At 33.4% G+C, this 19,635-nt stretch overlaps 1 protein-coding gene across 2 annotated transcripts in view; it reads right to left on the bottom strand.

Annotated features, from left to right (window-relative positions):
* The window catches only part of ppp1r16b (protein phosphatase 1, regulatory subunit 16B), a 63,669-nt gene that overhangs the window by 12,686 nt on the left and 31,348 nt on the right, over nt 1-19,635 (bottom strand). For both annotated transcript variants that reach the window (XM_048198656.1, XM_048198657.1), the window contains exon 3: nt 5,400-5,470. In XM_048198656.1, the coding sequence (XP_048054613.1) occupies nt 5,400-5,470 (71 nt within the window). The remainder of the gene's footprint in view (nt 1-5,399; nt 5,471-19,635) is intronic.

Below are 19,635 nucleotides of genomic sequence, written 5' to 3'. Positions count from 1 at the left end.
CATTTACATATATAAATAAATGTTAATTTTGTAAAGAAATTCATAATGAAAATGAAAGAAACTCCCCTGTTGAAAAAGCAGTATATATACTGGTTAGGAATGTTTTGAAGCATGACAGCTGGTTTGAGCAGGTTTATGCTGGTCCTGAGCTGGAGCTAGTTGCTTATGACCAGCTCAATCCAGCTGTCATGCTTCAAAACATTCCTAACCAGTATATGCTGGTTTTTCAACAGTGTCAAAAACAAAAGCAGCAAAACAATGTGATTTTCCAGCTCCAGTTCAAACGTCTGTGTGAGAGAGAGTTTGTTAGTGTGTGTGTGTGAGTGGGTGTGTGTGTGTGTGTGTGAGTGGGTGTGTGTGTGTGTCAGTGTGAGTGAGTGTGTGTTAGTGTATGTGTGTGTGTTTGTGTGAGAGCATGTGTGCGAGTGTGTGTGCATGCATGTTTGTGAATGAGTGTGCTTGCGATAGTGTGTGTGAGAGAGTGCAAGTGTGTATGTGTGCATGTGTGTGTGTGCGAGTGAATGTGTGTGCAAGTGAGAGTGTGTATGTGCGCAAGTGAGTAAGAGTGCATATGCGTGTGTGCACGTGTGTGTGCGTGTGAGTGTGTGTGCGAGTGTGTGTGTGTGTGTGTGCATGCATGTGTGTGAATGAGTGTGTTTGCGATAGTGTGAGTGTGTGTGTGTGTGTGCGCATGCATGTTTGTGAATGAGTGTGTTTGCGATAGTGTGTGTGTGTGTGAGTGTGTGTGTGCATGCATGTTTGTGAATGAGTGTGTTTGCGATAGTGTGAGTGTGTGTGTGTGTGTGTGCATGCATGTGTGTGAATGAGTGTGTTTGCGATAGTGTGTGTGCGAGTGTGTGTGTGTTGAGAGTGCATGTGCATGTGTGTGCGAGTGTGTGTGCATGTGTGTGAATGAGTGTGTTTGCGATAGTGTGTGTGCAAGTGTGTGTGTGTGTGTGTGCATGCATGTTTGTGAATGAGTGTGTTTGCGATAGTGTGTGTGCAAGTGTGTGTGTGTGTGCATGCATGTGTGTGAATGAGTGTGTTTGCGATAGTGTGAGTGTGTGTGTGTGCATGCATGTGTGTGAATGAGTGTGTTTGCGATAGTGTGTGTGCAAGTGTGTGTGTGTGCATGCATGTGTGTGAATGAGTGTGTTTGCGATAGTGTGAGTGTGTGTGTGTGCATGCATGTGTGTGAATGAGTGTGTTTGCGATAGTGTGAGTGTGTGTGTGTGCATGCATGTGTGTGAATGAGTGTGTTTGCGATAGTGTGTGTGCAAGTGTGTGTGTGTGCATGCATGTGTGTGAATGAGTGTGTTTGCGATAGTGTGTGTGCGAGTGTGTGTGTGTTGAGAGTGCATGTGCATGTGTGTGCGAGTGTGTGTGCATGTTTGTGAATGAGTGTGTTTGCGATAGTATGTGTGTGAGTGTGTGTGCGTGTTTGAGTGAGAGTGTGTGCAAGTGAGTGTGTGTGAGTGCACAAGTGAGAATGTGTTTGTGTGTGTGTGTGAGTGTGTGTGTGTGTGTGTGAGTGTGAATGAGAGTGTGTGTGTGTTGAGAGTGCATGTGCCTGTGTGTGCATGTGTGCAAGTGTGTGTGCATGTGCATGTTTGTCAATGAGTGTGTTTGCGATAGTATGTGTGTGAGTGTGTGTGCGTGTTTGAGTGAGAGTGTGTGCAAGTGAGAGAGTGTGTGTGCACAAGTGAGAATGTGTATGTGTGTGTGTGTGTGTCAGAGAGAGGGTGTGTGTGTGTGTGTGTGTTGGGTGGGGATGGAATTTTCCTGTAGGTTTCAGGATGTAATGTTCTGTTATCAACACACACCAGCAGAATCGGTTCAGTGAGTTTGTTTTGTTTTAGCTGCCTAGAAATTAATGATGATGATCTTTCTGAAAACTAGACGTATATTTTTTTTTTTAAGTGAGTGATATTGTAAAGATCATCATGAGGTTATGGAGTCAATATTCAAATATTGTTTAAATGAAGCTGCAAAACCTTACAGCACAGCAAAGTTAAGATCGAAGAAGGAGAAGAATCTGAAAGGGAGTGTGGAGAATCTGATTGATTTTGTGATACACTCACTGCAAACTCTTTTTTGTTTTTTCCTGATGGGTAAAAAGTTGGAAATACCTTTGCAGTGATATAATGTAAACGAACATCCCAACACTGCAAACACTGATGAGAGCAACTTTTAGATGAATATGTAAATATATCAGGGGTTTGTCACTAGAAATAGTGATGCTTGACTCAGCAAACACTCAACTTCCTCAGATGGAGTGTGAGATACATTCTGCATTCACAAACACAACAAACACACATTCAAAACCAGACCAGCATTACACATAAACCGCTGTGACCAGCGTCACTTCAAAGCCCAAAAATTACGCAGCGAACAAAGGAGAGATGATCACAGGAGCTCAGACCGAGCGCTGGTGTGTGTTTGCTTTCAAGCTTTTATTGCAATAAGCATCAGAAAATACCTTCAGATCAAACCGTTACGCAACAGAATCAGATAGAGAGGATTTGTTTACTAGCAGTGAGCCAGTGAAGACACAACGCTCTGAAACAAACACACACCACCGTCTGTTTGCCTGCCGTTTAATCCGGTTGATCCACCCTGGAGGAAGAGTGTGAGGGATTCTGGGAGAGAAATGCACTGAAAGAGGGAAAAGTGAGGGTGCAGACGAGCACAAAGAGAGTCTTTCATCACTGCTGAACACCCACAGACAGCTGGACTCGTTTACACTGCAGCACTGGAAACAGTCACATACAATCAACATATTTACATGCACAGGCTGCACAATTAATCTAATGAATAATGAGTCCGATTACAGCTGCTGGAACTAATTAATCATGAGACGTGGACTGCATTTCTGCTGCAGCACAGCAACTGGATTCTGCGCAGTTCAACACTGCATGCTGTGGAAGATTGTTTACGCCACTGAATTAAACATAAAAAAGGTTATTGTTATTTTTTTTATCTCACAATTCGGACTTCATATCTCAATTCTAAGAGGAAAAAAGTCAGAATTGCAAGTTTATGTCTCGCAATAACAATTGTTTGAGTTACTATTTTTTTTCTCTTTTCTTTTTTCCTTGTTTTGTTTTGGTATCTGTATTGTAACTCTGTCAACGTCATCCTTTCTTGTGACTTATTGTTTGTAAAACATTTAAAATTAAGAAATAAATCATAAAAAAAACAAAAAAACAATTGTGAGTTATAAAGTCAGATATAAACTCGCAATTCAAAGAGAAAAAGTCAGAATTGAAAGTTAAACTTGGAATTGCAAAAATAAAGTCAGAATTGTGAGTTTATATCTCACAATATAAAACTTGCAATTCCAATTTAAAAAGCCAAAATTGAGTTTATAATTTGCAATTTTGACAAATTGACTTTATTTCTCGCAATTGCTAGATATGAAATTGTGAAAAATAAAGACAGAATTGCAAGAAAAATAGTAAAAAGATTTAAGTTTATAATTTGCAATTCTGACTTTTTTCCTTGTAATTCTGACTTTCTCACTATTGCTAGATATAAAGTGATAATTTTGAGTTATTAAGTCCAAATTGTGAGAAATAAAGAAAGAATTGCCAGAAAAAAGTCAGAATTGCGAAGTTTATAATTTGTAATTCTGACTTTTTCCCTTGTAATTATGATTTTTTATTACAATTGTGAGTTATAAAGTCAAAACTGTGAGATATAAACTCACAATTCAAAGAAAAAAAAGTCAGAATTGCGAATTAAACTCAGAGTTGCAAAAATAAAGTCAGAATTGTGAGTTTGTAACTCGTAATATAAAACTTGCAATTGCGATTAAAAAGGTCAAAATTGTGAGTTTATAATTTGCAATTCTGACTTTTTTTCTCACCAATTGCTAGATATAAACTGACAATTGTGAGTTATAAAGTCTGAAATGTGAAAAATAAAGACAAGAAAAATAGTCCAGATTGCGAGTTCATATCTCGTAATATAAAACTTGCAATTGCGAGAAAAAAGTCAGAATTGTGAGTTTATAATTCGTAATTCTGACTTTTCATCACAACTGCAAATGATGAAGTCCAAACTGTGAGATATAAACTCGCAATTCAAAGAAAAAAAAGTCAGAATTACGAATTAAACTTGGAATTGCAAAAATAAAGTCAGAATTGTGAGTTTATATCTCAAAATATTAAACCTGCAATTGTGATTAAAAAAGTCTAGAATTGCAAGTTTATAATTCACAATTCTGACTTTTTTCCTCGCAATTGCTGGGTATAAACTGACAATCGTGAGTTATAAAGTCCAAACTGTGAGAAATAAAGACAAACTGTGAGAAATAAATTACAATTGAGTTATAAAATCCAAACTCGCATAAATATAAAACTCGCAATTGTGATTTAAAAAGTCAGAACTGTGAGTTAATTCACAATTCTGTAAACATTTCATAATTCAGAACATAATTCACAATTCTGACTTTTTTCCTTGTAATTCTGACTTTCTCGCTATTGCTAGATATAAAGTGATAATTTTGAGTTATAAAGTTCAAATTGTGAGAAAAAAGTCAGAATTGCGAGTTTATAATTTGTAATTCTGACTTTTCCCCTTGCAATTCTGATTTTTTATTACAATTGTGAGTTATAAAGTCCAACTCCAAACTGTGAGATATAAACTCGCAATTCAAAGAAAAAAGTCGGAATTGCGAATTAAACTCGGAATTGCAAAAATAAAGTCAGAATTGTGAGTTTCTAACTCATAATATAAAACTTGCAATTGCAAGTAAAAAAGTCAAAATTGTGAGTTTATAATTTGCAATTCTGACTTTTTTTCCTCACAATTGCCTTATATAAAGTGACAACTGTGAGTGAAAAGTCTGAATTGTGAGTAATAAAGACAGAATTGCAAGAAAAATAGCCAGAATTGCAATTACGAGAAAAAAGTCAGACTTTTTTCCTTGCAATTCTGATTTTTTATTACAATTGCGAGTTATAAAATCCAAACTGTGAGATATAAACAAAGTCAGAATTGCAAGTTAAACTTGGAATTGCAAAAATAAAGTCAGAATTGTGAGTTTATATCTCACAATATAAAACTTGCACAAAAAAAAGTCCGAATTGCAAGTGTATAATTCACAATTTGTACTTTTTTTTCCCGCAATTGCTAGATATAAACTGACAATTGCGAGTTAAAAAGGTTGAACTGTGAGAAATAAACTTACAATTCAAAGGAAATTATAGCATAAAAAGTCGTAATTAACTTTGTTATTTTTTATTCCATGGCGGAAACAAACTTCAGCATTTTCAGTGAGATCTGAAAATAAATATCCATCTCTTTATTCTGAAGTAGAGTAAAAAGGTTTATTCAGTGATAATGAACACTCATCATGTGTGTGTGTGTGTGTGTGTGTGTGTGTGTGTGTTCACCTGGTGTAGGGCCGTCAGACCGTCTTCATTGCACAGATCAGGACTCACATTGTTCTTCAGTAGATATCGCACTGTGAGGAGACACACACACACACACACACACACACACACACACACACACACACACACACACACACACACACACACACATATAAAGACATTAATTATGTCCCTTCATATTAATATTCACATCAATCACACACAACCGTCTGTGTCTTAAACCTCATGTAGTGCATTTTTTACATTTTATTTTTTCACTTAATGTTTATTTTGTTAATATATTACAAATATGTTTTTGTTTTCACTTCAATTTTACATTTTTGTCACTTTTATTGTATTTCAAGTAATGATTTTTTTATGATTTTACTTTTAGTTAATGAAAATAACTGCGCTAATCACACTGCTGAAAGCATCATGGCTCATAATGTTGTGTGTGTGAGTGTGTGTGTGTCTATGTGTGTGTGTGTGTGTGTGTGTGTGTGTGTGTGTGTGTGTGTGTGTGAAGTGCACTCTGGTCTTTTCTCCCAGTTCTAGCGTTCGGCTCCTTTAATCTGCCTCTCAAACACACACTACTTGCTATTAATGGACGGCTATATTTGACACGAACAGACAAGAGAAGCTGATTTAACAGGAAACAAGGACAGAGAGAGACGGAGAGGGTTCAGGCTGTGAGACGCATTAGTTCATGCGTTTCATTTCTCACAAGCTATATAATAAAATTATTTAGACTCTAAATGATGGACTGAACCATGTTCGACGCAGATAAACACAATTTCACATTCGGTTTTCTGTGCCGTGTTTACAGTCTAATTCCTAACACACACACACACACACACACACACACACACACACACACTCGTGTTCATTCTCTGCCCACAGAAGACGAGGAGAAAGATTTCCTTGGTGTGGCGGCTGCATTCCGGCGCAGGGAGGAGGCCGCAGACGCTTCCAGAAAGATAAAACCAGCTTCAATAAACAGAGAGACAGGAAGTGCAGAACCACACCCGCCTCCCTCGTCTTATCAGCTCAAGGAGATGCTGCAGCGGATGATGATGATGATGATGATGAGGGTCAGCACTCTGAACGGGCAGATTCCAGGACGCCTGCGTGTGGGTTTGTGTCAGGACCTCTAGTGGGCTTTAATGAGCACAAGAAATGACTTGCACATTCATGCACAATTCACACATGCAACTACTGCTCTGTCAATTCTGTTATAGTTTTTTATTTATTTATTTTTTAATATTAATAATTTTAATTTTTTTATTTTAAAATTTAAAGTTTTTACCTTTTTAAAAAAAAAATAAATAAATATTTATCCATTTAGATTTTATAAATTTTTGTTATTTTAGTACATCAAGTTAATCTAAATGTAAATGAGAAATAAAATATATTTTATTTTATTTCAGTCAAAGTTCATTTCATTTCAAGTAACAGCATTTTTTCCCGGTTTTAGTCAACAATAATGACTCTAATACAGACTCCGTATGTGAATATGAGCCCAGATGGAACAGCAGAGAGAGATAATTACAGTAATCTCTGCAAACACTGAGTTTATTTGCTCGTTGTCGTGTAGAGAGTCAATAAAGCTGTTGAAATCATTTTCTGTCTTTACTAAACACATCACTGATCAGCCGCATTTAATCAGCACAACAGACAGATGAATGACGTCTCTCCAACAACCTACACTTTCAGCGTTTACTGGCACTTATGTTAATATTTCATTTAAATAAAGTGGATATAAAAAGTGTACACACCCGTTAAAACAGCTGGAAAATGAAACAAAGAACTTTTGCATGTTTAATGTAAAAATTACAACCTATGCAAAGCCACAAAATAAGAAATGTGCATTTTTAAATATATTTTTTTATTTTTATACTTTCTGTTTTTTTTATTTTAAATTTAGTTAAAGTTTTAGTAATTTTGTTGTGTTTTTGTCATTTTTATTATTTATCTTCTCTTTTTTTGAAATATCCATATAGTTTTTATTAAGTTTTGTCATTTTAGTTTTTTTAAATGACTAAGTCAAAATGAGAAATGTTAGCTGAAATAAAAATAAGTTTTTTTATTTTATTTCAGTTTGCATGTTTAAAGTAAAAATGCAACCTATGCAAAGCCACAAAATAATAAATGTGCATTTTTAAATATATATTTTTTATTTTTATACTTTGTTTTTTTTAATTTTTTTTTAAATTTAGTTAAAGTTTTAGTAATTTTGTTGTGTTTTTGTCATTTTTATGTTATCTTCTGTAAATTCATTTTGTTTATATAGATTTCATTTTATTGCATTTTTAAATAATTTTGTTTAATTAAATTTGTATTTTTGTACTTGTTTTTATTTAGTTTTAGTAATTTTGTTGTGTTTTTGTCATTTTTATTATTTATCTTCTTTTTTTAAAATATATCCATATAGTTAAGTTTTATTTTAGTTTTTTTAAATGACTAAGTCAAAATGAGAAATGTTAGCTGAAATAAAAATAATTTTTTAAATATTTTCTTTTATTTCAGTTTGCATGTTTAAAGTAAAAATACAACCTATGCAAAGCCACAAAATAATAAATGAAAAAAATAATAAATGCGCATTTTTAAATAATTTTGTTTAATTAATTTTTTTTTTGCATTTTCTATTTTTTTATTTTAAATTTAAAATGTTTGTAATTTTGTTGTTTTTGTCATTTTTATTATTTATCTTCTCTCTTTTTAAAATATATCCATATAGTTTTTATTAAGTTTTATTTTAGTTTTTTTAAATGACTAAGTCAAAATGAGAAATGTTAGCTGAAATAAAAATAATTTTTTTTATTTTATTTTATTTCAGTTTGCATGTTTAAAGTAAAAATACAACCTATGCAAAGCCACAAAATAATAAATGAAAAAAATAATAAATACGCATTTTTAAATAATTTTGTTTAATTAATTTTTTTATTTTTGCATTTTCTATTTTTTTTATTTTAAATTTAAAGTTTTAGTAATTTTGTTGTGTTTTTGTCATTTTTATTTATTTTATTTAGCTTTTTTTTAAAATATATCCATATAGTTTTTATTAAATTTTGTCAGTTTTAGTTTTTTAAACTAAGTAAAAATGAGAAATGTTAGCTGAAATAAAAAGGGTTTTTTATATTTTATTTTAATTCAGTTTGCACGTTTAATGTAAAAAAAAAAAAAAATCTGTACTTAAATAAATTCTAAAAATAAAACTGCAACGGATAATAATTAAATAAGCCATAAAAATGTAAATAAATAATTTCAAAATAAAAGCAATCAAAATAAAACACTTACTGAAAAGATGAAATATTTTATATTTGTTTACCTGCATGTCATGTGACCCATATCAGCAAACCACAAACATGTGAATGTGTCGTTAAATTACTTAAATATTAAAGTAAATCTGACAGAAACGTCTGTAAATCCCAAATGGGTTTATTTCATATTCAGTGACGTTTGAAAAGTATATTTTGTATTTCTGAATGTCGTGATAAAGCACTTTTATTGTATTTTCATTTATTACTTTGAATTTATTATTAACGGTTTACTTCAATAACTCGGATGCTTCAATAGCTACAGGCCAAATTAATATTTAATGTGTTGAATAGAATATTTATTCTCGGACATTAATATGCAGGCAGTCAGTCTGATAACGAGCAGAGTTAGAATAATCTGATGATCAGTCAGTAACTGAGCTTCATTAGGCAGATGATAATGACATGATGATAATGATGGTGGCAGTATATTCAGATTAAAGCTCATCACGCCAGCGTCTGATATGAATTAATGGATCAATAACGATCAGTGAGGGGATCTGACAGCTTCAGAGCAGCCGGGTCTAAATCGGCACGGTTAATTAGCCATATTTTGTCGTTTAATAAAGCTGTGAGTCACTCGCAGCGGATAGTGAGATGAAAGGCCTGAATCAGAAGCGGATTTACTCCTATCTGATCTTTCTGCTCACGTCAGAACCATGTAAACCATGATGTGTGGTACGAGATAATAAGAAACACACACACACAGCAATAAGTGTCAGAAATTCATTCAAATTCAAAAAGGTTTTGGTGGTTCTGAAATGCCTTAGTTTAATCCCCTCAAGAAGCGTCTCACACGATTGTGTTCCCAAACACCAGCATCCGAACGCGGATTTTTATTACTGATATTTGCTTGCAACAGAAAATCACCACATATGTTGGACGTGATCCTTTTCTACTGAACTGAAAGAAGGAAGTGATGATTTTGTACTCTTGAACACTTTATTTTTTATATATATATCCATAGTTTTTATTCATTTTTGTCACTTTTAATTATTTAAACGAAGTCAAAATGAGAAATGTTGGCTGAAATAAAAATATGTTTTTTTATATTTTATTTTATTTCAGTTTGCACGTTTAATGTAAAAAATACAACCTATGCAAAGCCACTGAAAAAAAATAATAAATTCGCATTTTTAAATAATTTTGTTTACATTTTTTTTATTTTTGTAATTTGTTTTTATTTTAAATTTATTTAAAGTTTTAGTAATTTTGTTGTTTTTGTAATTTTTATTTATCTTCTCTCTCTCTTTTTTTAAAAATCTCCATATAGTTTTTATTCATTTTGGTCAGTTTTAGTTATTTAAACTAAGTCAAAATTAGAAATGTTGGCTGAAATAAAAAATACATATTTTTTTCTATTCTATTTTATTTCAATTTTTATTTTATTGCATTTTTAAATAATTTTGTTTAATTAAAAAAAACATTTATTTTGTTCTTTGTTTTTATTTTAAATTTATTTAAAGTTTTAGTAATTTTCTTGTGTTTTTGTCATTTTTATTTATCTTCTCTTTTTTAAAAATATCCATATAGTTTTTATGATTTTTTTTTTTCAGTTTTAGTTATTTAAACTAAGTCAAAATGAGAAATGTTGGCTGAAATTAAAAAAGAAAAATTCTATTCTATTTTATTTCAGTTTTTATTTTATTGCATTTTTAATAATTTTGTTTAATTAAAAAAACATTTATTTTTGTACTTTGTTTTTATTTTAAATTTATTTAAAGTTTTAGTAATTTTCTTGTGTTTTTGTCATTTTTATTTATCTTCTCTTTTTTAAAAATATCCATATAGTTTTTATGATTTTTTTTTTTCAGTTTTAGTTATTTAAACTAAGTCAAAATGAGAAATGTTGGCTGAAATTAAAAAAGAAAAATTCTATTCTATTTTATTTCAGTTTTTATTTTATTGCATTTTTAATAATTTTGTTTAATTAAAAAAACATTTATTTTTGTACTTTGTTTTTATTTTAAATTTATTTAAAGTTTTAGTAATTTTCTTGTGTTTTTGTCATTTTTGTTTATCTTCTCTCTCTCTTTTTTTAAAAATATATCCATATAGTTTTTATGAATTTTTGTCAGTTTTAGTGATTTAAACTAAGTGAAAATGAGAAATGTTAGCTGAAATAAAAATAAGTTTTTTATATTTTATTTTATTTCAGTTTGCACATTTAATGTAAAAAATACAACCTATGCAAAGCCACTGAAAAAAATAATAAATGTGCATTTTTAAATTATTTTTTATTTTAATTTTATATTTGTACTTAAATAAAATGCAAAAAATAAAACTGCAAAGGCTAATAATTAAATAAGCCATAAAAATGTAAATAAATAATTTCAAAGTTCTAAATTCTAAATTCTTTATTTGCAAGTGTTTCATCCAATTTTCCAATTCTAAATTCGCATCTTAGCGACTGTAAACAGCGTTTGGTTTGTTTTCACAAGAGTCTAAATAACTTTCTGTAATGACCCTCTTCTAACTACTTGTACAAACTACACACTCCAGTCATCTTTCCAAACAGCATCAAACGCCTCTGAAACTGTAAATAAATGGATTAAAGGAATAAACATTCTCTTTCTAAGAGCTTCCCTCCATCACACGCATCTGCAGCGAGCCGTGTGCTTCTGGAGCTTCATTTTAAATTCATGAAGCGTGTTAAAAGCTGTAAAATGTGCCGGTTTACTCCTCTCTATGGGCATGTTGAGATCTTCAAACGGTAAAAGCGTCTCAGAGCAGACGAGAGACTGAGAGACGTTCAGTCCTCTCACATCACAGAGAACGACAGCGGCTGCACTGGAGCACTAGAACATGAAGATCTAGTGCACTACAGAGTGACCATCATCCTCCAGAGGGAATCACTGATCAAACCAGCCCATCAGATCACTGCGAGTGCCATATTTACAACAGCTGCCATTATCAAATATTTATTAAATAATAAGCGTTAATGAAAGACTTAAATAACATGATGCATGTGAGAAAATGAAGAAACGTGGAGTAACACAGAGTGAGAAACGAGTCAAGATGAGGAAGAGTTCACAGATCTGAGCTAATGTGCATCAGGTTCAAACGCAGCTCATCCAATCATATATAATGCAGTTCAGAATTAATCTGCATTATCAAATTAGTTTGATTTTTTTAACTCAACTTGCAATAAACCGAGAGAGTTATTCATTTGAGAATGATCTTATCTTTAATTTGTGTCCAAAAGCAAAAATAATCAAATGAAATGCAATATTCATCAAAAACAAGGCACTTCTGCATATTATATATTATTATAGACCGATATAAACCTTTTTTAATCATATATAATGTTATAGACCAATACAAATTAAATATGTATATATATATATATACATGATTTCTGAAGGATCATGTGACACTGAAGACTGGAGTAACGATGCTGAAAATTCAGCTTTGCATCACAGGAATAAATTACTTTGTGAAATATATTCAAATAGAAAACAGTTATTTTAAATTGTAATAATATTTCACAATATTACTGTTTTTTACTGTATTTTTAATTTAATAAATGTAGCCTTGGTGAGCAGACGAAACTTCTTTTAAAAACATTAAAAATCTTAGTGGTTCCAAACTTTTGGACTGTACTGTATATATATATATATAAAAATATCATACTTATCATATATAATGCATAATATTATAGAACAATATGAACCAAAGTGATATCAAAATATTCTAGTACAGTAATGTGATACAGATGATCACATGGGAATCACTGCTGCCATCATAACGAGACGTTATCATGTGATCTCTGGTGGAGCCTAAACGAGCAATTACTGAAGAATCCCAAACATTTAATCCCACTCCCAAAATCCACATCCCTGATCACACACACACACACACGAACATACAAACATGCACACACACACACACACACACACACACACACACACACGTATGTACACATGCCCACACTCACATACACACACACACACACACACACACACACAGAGGAGGCTGGGATGAGGATGTATGAGTGTATATAGTGTTGCTGAATAGGCAGTGAGTGGTTTTTGCTTACTAAACTACAAGCTCATCTAATGTACACACACTCACACACACACACACACTCTCTCTCTCTCTCTCTCTCACACACTCACACACACACACAGATCTGCTGCAATTAATAGGCTGAAGGAATAGCGATATAAACATAAAAACAAAGTAAAGTGCCTTTTGAAACCTTGTCAGGTCTTATTACCTGCTGCAATGTACAAACACACACACACTCACACACACACACACACACACACACACACACTGCATCCTCAGCTTAACAGGAATTCAATGCATATGATTTTCACCTGCTGGACAATAAAACAGCTGAAAAATCCTACAGATGCACAATAAAGAAGGAACCCAAGCCACATCCACAGACAGAAGATCACAGAGACAGAAGAACTCTCGAACACCAGACAGGGTTGGGTGTTGTTTAAATTTTAACGATTCTGTTTATTTGGCTTATCAATTCCTAATTTCGATTCCAATAAGGTAAAAACAAAAAACCCTAATATATCATTCAACATTTATTCTAAATCTTATTGCAAAACATCCATTGTAGCTGAATACCATGAACAAAAATCAACAGGCTAAAGAACACTTACTCAAAACAATACAAATGAACAAAGAAATGATTGTTTTAAGATTTTCAGGTACAGAAACTGTAATCATATGTAAAATAACACTGCACTTTATAAATAAAATAAACATACAAATATAGTTACAAAAGTTAGTCAAGAACAGCGAGTGAACTTTTGTTGTTTGATTAACATTTTTATACAGACGGCAGCAGGAATATTAGGCTGCTGTCACTTTAAGAGCTGCACTGATCCAATATACTGATACACATGCGTTTTCTTTCTCAAATGTTTATCGTTCACTTAAAACAAGGATAGTTTGACATATTTTTGTGTATATTTGTGCATTTTAGTGCAAAAAGACGTGGAAGAGCACTGTACAGAATGAGAGACGGCTTTCTGTGTGCTTGATTTGGATGTGTGTGCAACACCAAAAAAAGGAATCAAACGAGCTAACAAGCATCCGATTCCTGACCTTAAGTATCCAATTCCAGAATTGATTTTTGATTCCCAATCCTACCAGGAAAAAACACACCTAGTATAACTAGGACTAGGGATGCATGATATATCGGCCACCATATCAGTATCGGCCGATATGTGTTATCGTTATCAGCCCGATAAGAAAATTTGGCTGATATATTAAAGCCGATAAATAAGTGACTATTTCCTTCAGCTGAGACGCTTCAGATGTGAAACTGTTCACCATGATGGTTATGAATTATTTGAAATATGATCGGAGTCACTTCAGAAAGGCAAATACAGTTAAGTGTGCAGCGCAAGTCTGTCATAATATTATAATGAACATTATAGGGACATGACTTTTAATGGTGAGACTTTTGTTTTTGTAATCAGGCGCTCAAAAATTATATACAAATTTGAATTTAGATTTATCTGCCAATATATCAGTTATTGGCTTTCATATGAAGAGTTTGGGGGCCAGATACTCGTTGAATTCATTTTGGGAGCAACGACTGAATGCATTTTTAGTCAAATGCATGTATATAAAATTAGTATTGGCAAAGTTCAGAGGCTCATATATATGTGAATCAACTTACTTTGTTGTGTATTTTCAATATGAAAAATAACTTTTATATTAATGGATTAATTGCATTTTGAAAAAAAAAATGTGTCATGGATTTATTGCATTTTAGGGGGAAAATAATCAGTTTTTATAATAGACTTTTTAAAATCAAAATGTAGATTTGAATTTTTAATGTTTTTATATCCAAAAGATGCTATGTGAAAGTTTGAAACAGAATAGTGGTTTTCCTCTTGCCACTTTCTTGGTAAAAAAAAACACATTTTTACTCAAATTAATCAAAATGGAATTATAGCGTTTTGGAACCAAACTCTTCAAATATAAAGAATTATCGTTTATCGGCATCGGCCAATATTTTCATATCGGTGCATCCTTAACACTCTGAGGTCTGAAAACGCGCCGGCGCGTTTTGCAGGTTTTTTTTCACATTGCAGCAAAACAGACTTAAAATACTCCGTCATTTTTTGTCATAGAGACATAAGTAATATATCAATTGAAACTATAGAATATCTTCTTTTATTTGTATACACTCAGAGCAAAAAGAAAATGTTGTGCTTTTTGTAAAATAAAGAAAACTAACATGATGCGTGATCTCTCGTCTCCCTCTGAACGAACTCCAATCTGATAGTTCTCAGAAAATGAACTGTAACTTAGTGAATACTAATCACAAAAAAATTAGACTTGTGTCTAAAGAAACGTTGAAATGTCAGGTTTTAAATCATGTAAGTCAAATCGAAAACAAACCTTCTGTGTTTATGTAATCTGTATGAAAAGAGAGCCATGTCAGAAGTCCGTGATTCAGCTCATTATCTGCTAATCCAGCCACGCCCACGGAGCCAGCGCTATTCAGACGCAAATTCAGTCAATACATGCATTCGTCATCTCAATCGTGTATTTATTGTCTTCAAAAGTGTTTTGAATAGCCATATTTAGCGATCTCTTGCCTCTGTTAGTTCCTTGATTGTCACATGATATGCCTCTTCTTTTACTGAGGCATTTGTGGACAAAAGGGGCAGAGCGCCCTCCGGCTCAAGTATGAATTAAAAACACAGCATCCAGCGCTCATAATGATGACAATAAATATAGAATAATAAATATTACTCCTCTGTATAGAAAATTGATATAAACATATGAGAATCCATCAATATTTCTCCAAATGTGTATGCTTTTAAGCATATTAAGACATTATGGTCAATATAAGATTTTAAGAGTCAAAATGTGAAGCTTGAGTCTTAGATCTTTTTAATGATGTTTAGTTTGTCAACTGCACATCAACATTTAGGCTCTATAATATAACAAATATAGTAGCCTATATGAAATGCCCTAGAGGTAGGAATGTTCAGACGCGTTGCATCACAGAAATACATTATATTTTAAAGTATATTAAAATAGAAAACCATTATTTGGTTAGAGACTTGAGACTTCTTTTAAAAACATTATAATGGCAATGTGTTCAATCTTTTGACTGGTAGTGTAATTTAACATAGGCCTATACACAATTTTCTTCATATCATGTGCAATAATACGTGCATGCATGAGATCACAAAAATCATGTTTTTTTTGTCCTGAGTGGACTTTAATCCTGTTATCAGCATGATCACAGAGGGTTTTTTCACAGCCTACCTGACTGAAAGGCCTCATTAATATGCAAGTCATTTCAGGTCATTATTATTCAATTCTTTTGTCTTCTCAGGTGTGAATCACCTCATTATTCATGATGATTCACGCCTCCATGCATACCGTGTTTCTTGACCAAAAGTGTCTTAGAAAATTTAAATCTCTCTATTGTTTTATATGAAGGAGTAGGAAGGATAATTTTTACTTCATTCTGAAGCAAAAACTCTAGTCTACAACCTCCAATACCCAGAATCCTTGTGAACACAGTTTTAATATATATTTTTTGGCCCTATTTCAGTGCATTAAGTTTTTTGTTTTTTCAATAACCACGCATAAACGTTATTCCTTCAAAAACACAAACATGTACATACATGTTCCTCACATATTATTGTAGCCTAGTTTGTGCTGAATACAGTGTAATGACACTTTTGTCATTAATATGTTTATGAACAACTGAAAAAAACACAAATGTCAGGGCCCCAAAAATCCTCAGACCCCTGAGGGTTAATCAAATGGAGTTATAGCAATAGCAAACTCTTCAAATATAAAGAATTATCGGTTATCGGCATCGGCCAATATTTTCATATCGGTGCATCCTTAACATGGCGATGAGTTTTACTCACACTAAACATGCATAATTGTAGCTAATTATTCATGAGCTGAATTTTCAGCAGGTATGTTAAACATGAGCTTCTCTGCATGCACAGTGAATGCAACCGCAGTCAGAAGGAAGGCGGGCAGCGGCTGCAGTGTTTTCCACGGAATGTTCTAGAGTGCCAAGGAATGTTAATGTGGAGTTCTGGTACAAAGACAGTGAGATGAGAACGAGCAGCGAGTGACCTAATGAGCGCTGCTCTGAGACACACACACACACACACTGTCAGCAGACTCTCACCGCGAGTGTTTGTTAGTAAACTCTCATGGCGGGTGGGAGGAAGTTCATCTGCGAAGCGCTAGACAGATGGAGACGGATCTATCAGACGAGACACGAGCCACAGAAACAATCTGTGTTCTGGATCCGGATCAGACCCGAAACTAATTAACAATCGAAACGTGTTTAAATGCACATGAACACGGATTGCACCTGTGTGTTAGAATTTACCGGAAACAAAAAAGCATGTTGTGGTTGATGGCTGAGAGATATTTAAGAACAGGTTTATTCAATATTAATATGACTTCAGTTCTTCCTGCATGTGTGTTCGGATCATCCGTGTCACGATGAGGTACAATAAACCACAGATGCGACAGAAAAGTTTAAAAAAAAGCTCAACTTCCTCTTTCTCCTCCATCTATTTCTGCTCAACTTGTTTAACCAGAACTGACTAGTCATTTAACTGACCGCCGTTCGTGACAGAAGCTCAGCCATCTGATAAAAATTAACTTAAAAAATTACTGTAAATTGCAATTTTTATAAGAGCTCCTAGTTTGCTGTGATTGTTTGTAGGGCTGCACAATTGGCCAAAAAACATTTTGATATATATATATATATATATATATATATATATATATATATATATATATATATATATATATATATATGCTGCCCTCCAAAAGTTTGGAAACGCCCTAGAAAAGTGGGGTTTTGGACAATATTGGCATGAATCCTTTTTAATTTGTGATAATTTTGCACTGATAAGGGACAACACAAACTACAAAAACATATTTTATTACATAAACAGTTTATACATAGAAAAAACTTAAATATTCAATTCATCAAAATATCCAGCATTAGCAGCTATCTGACCTAAACTGGGTTCTGATTGGTTCATTGTATTCTAAACTTAATTGGCAATCAATTGTTGAAGCTATTAAGGTGTGCTGACCCAAACATCTTTTACAAACCTGGGCCAAGTTTAAACCAGTAACCAGCATCACAGCTGGCAAAGGGGCGTGTCTGACTTTGACATGAATATATTGCCATTATTATGTAATCAAAATGAAAATTATTATTGCTGGTCTTCAATGATAATGTCAAGTTACTTTAATGTATTTGCACCAAAAAATGATGAGGATTTATGCTGATATCAACCAAAACCACACTTTGCCAGGGGTGTTTCCACACTTTTGGAGGGCAGTGTATATATAAATATAATCAAGGGGTCCTTGATTATGATTTGACTTTTTTAACTTTAGTTAGTGTGAAATGATGCCGTTTGATCATAAAAAACATCTGCAAAGTTATGACGCTCAAAGTTCAATGCAAAATGAGATATTTTCTTTTACAGAAATCGCTTTTTAAACGGCTGGTAGGAACTTCAATGAGCATAGTGACATCACAAACCTAAGATTTGCATAAACCCCGCCCCCGAGAACACTCAACAAAGGGGGCGGGGCCATGTTGTGCTGCTTTAGAGAAGAGGAAGAGTTGTTGCAGTAGAGTGTTGTTGACATGGCGTCATTTTACGCCGGACTGCTTCACAAACGAGGTTCAATTCAACACAAAAGATGAACATGACGGCACATGCTAGTGGATGAGTTGAATCAACTCCACAGCAACTACATCAATTTATCCACTAACCATTCAGAAACGTCTAAAAGTTGTAACTTCTTCCTGAGTCTCTCCATCAGTGTCGACTCCGGTTTGAACAATGTAAGGCTGAACACTTTCGTCATTTTGGCTGCGTGAGATTCTCCAGCTTTGTTGTTGTTGAGCTGTTAAAGCTCCGCCCTCTTCTGGAAAGCGGAGGTCATTTGCATTTAAAGGGACACACACAAAAACAGCGTGTTTTTGCTCACACCCAAATAGGGGCAAATTTGACAAGCTATAATAAATGATCTGTGGGGTATTTTGAGCTGAAACTTCACACACACATTCTGGAGACACCAGAGACATCTTGTGAAAGGGGCATTATGGTCCACTTTAACATTTTGATTCTTATAAACAGACTAAAAACAGGCACAAGCGAGCAAAGTTAAGATCGATTCAGTGTGACGTGAACTAAATATGGTGCAAAAGATTTGCAAAACATTGATTTCAAACATGCAGCCCCAAAATGCATCCTAATCCAAACATATATATTCACATCAATAGAGGCATAAACAGCATCCATTAGCCACTGATTCCCACTGGATCTCTGACATTGAGTCATGTTTCATCTGCTCAAGCTGAAGAAAGCAGAACAACATGACAGATCTGCTCAATCTAAGCCGTTCACACCTATAGATCAGAAAGAGGAACTTCATTTGTTACTATAAAGGAACTGGAGGAAATTTTCATAGTTCGTAGAACTATTGGTTGAAGTACCTGGTGTTCGTACCGCAGGAACTAGGAACGATTTTAGTTCTAGGAACTCCTTTTGGGGGAACTAACATTCCATCTCCGTTGTCACGTGATATATGATTGACACGTGTATATATATATATATATATATATATATATATATATGTGCTTGTTCTTCGCAAACTCACAGCTCCGCCAAAATATAATTCCAGAAATATAGTACTATTTTACAATAGAATGTACTTCTCAAAGTAATAATACAATAGTAGTAAAATAATAATAATTCGGATAATACAGTGGATGTGATGAGATTTACACAGAACAACATCCTGAAGAACAAGCATTATTTAAACGCTCAAGCACACGGAGTAAATGATATGTTGGAGAAGGACTGCTTCTGCTCCAGGCTGAGTTTGTTTGTCTTTTTCTTTTTTTTCCTCACGGCTGTCTATAAAAATAAAGCCGTGTC

The sequence above is a fragment of the Megalobrama amblycephala genome, linkage group LG8 (assembly GCF_018812025.1).
Source record: "Megalobrama amblycephala isolate DHTTF-2021 linkage group LG8, ASM1881202v1, whole genome shotgun sequence".
Lineage (NCBI taxonomy): Eukaryota > Metazoa > Chordata > Actinopteri > Cypriniformes > Xenocyprididae > Megalobrama > Megalobrama amblycephala.
This window is presented reverse-complemented; position numbering and strand designations above follow the sequence as displayed.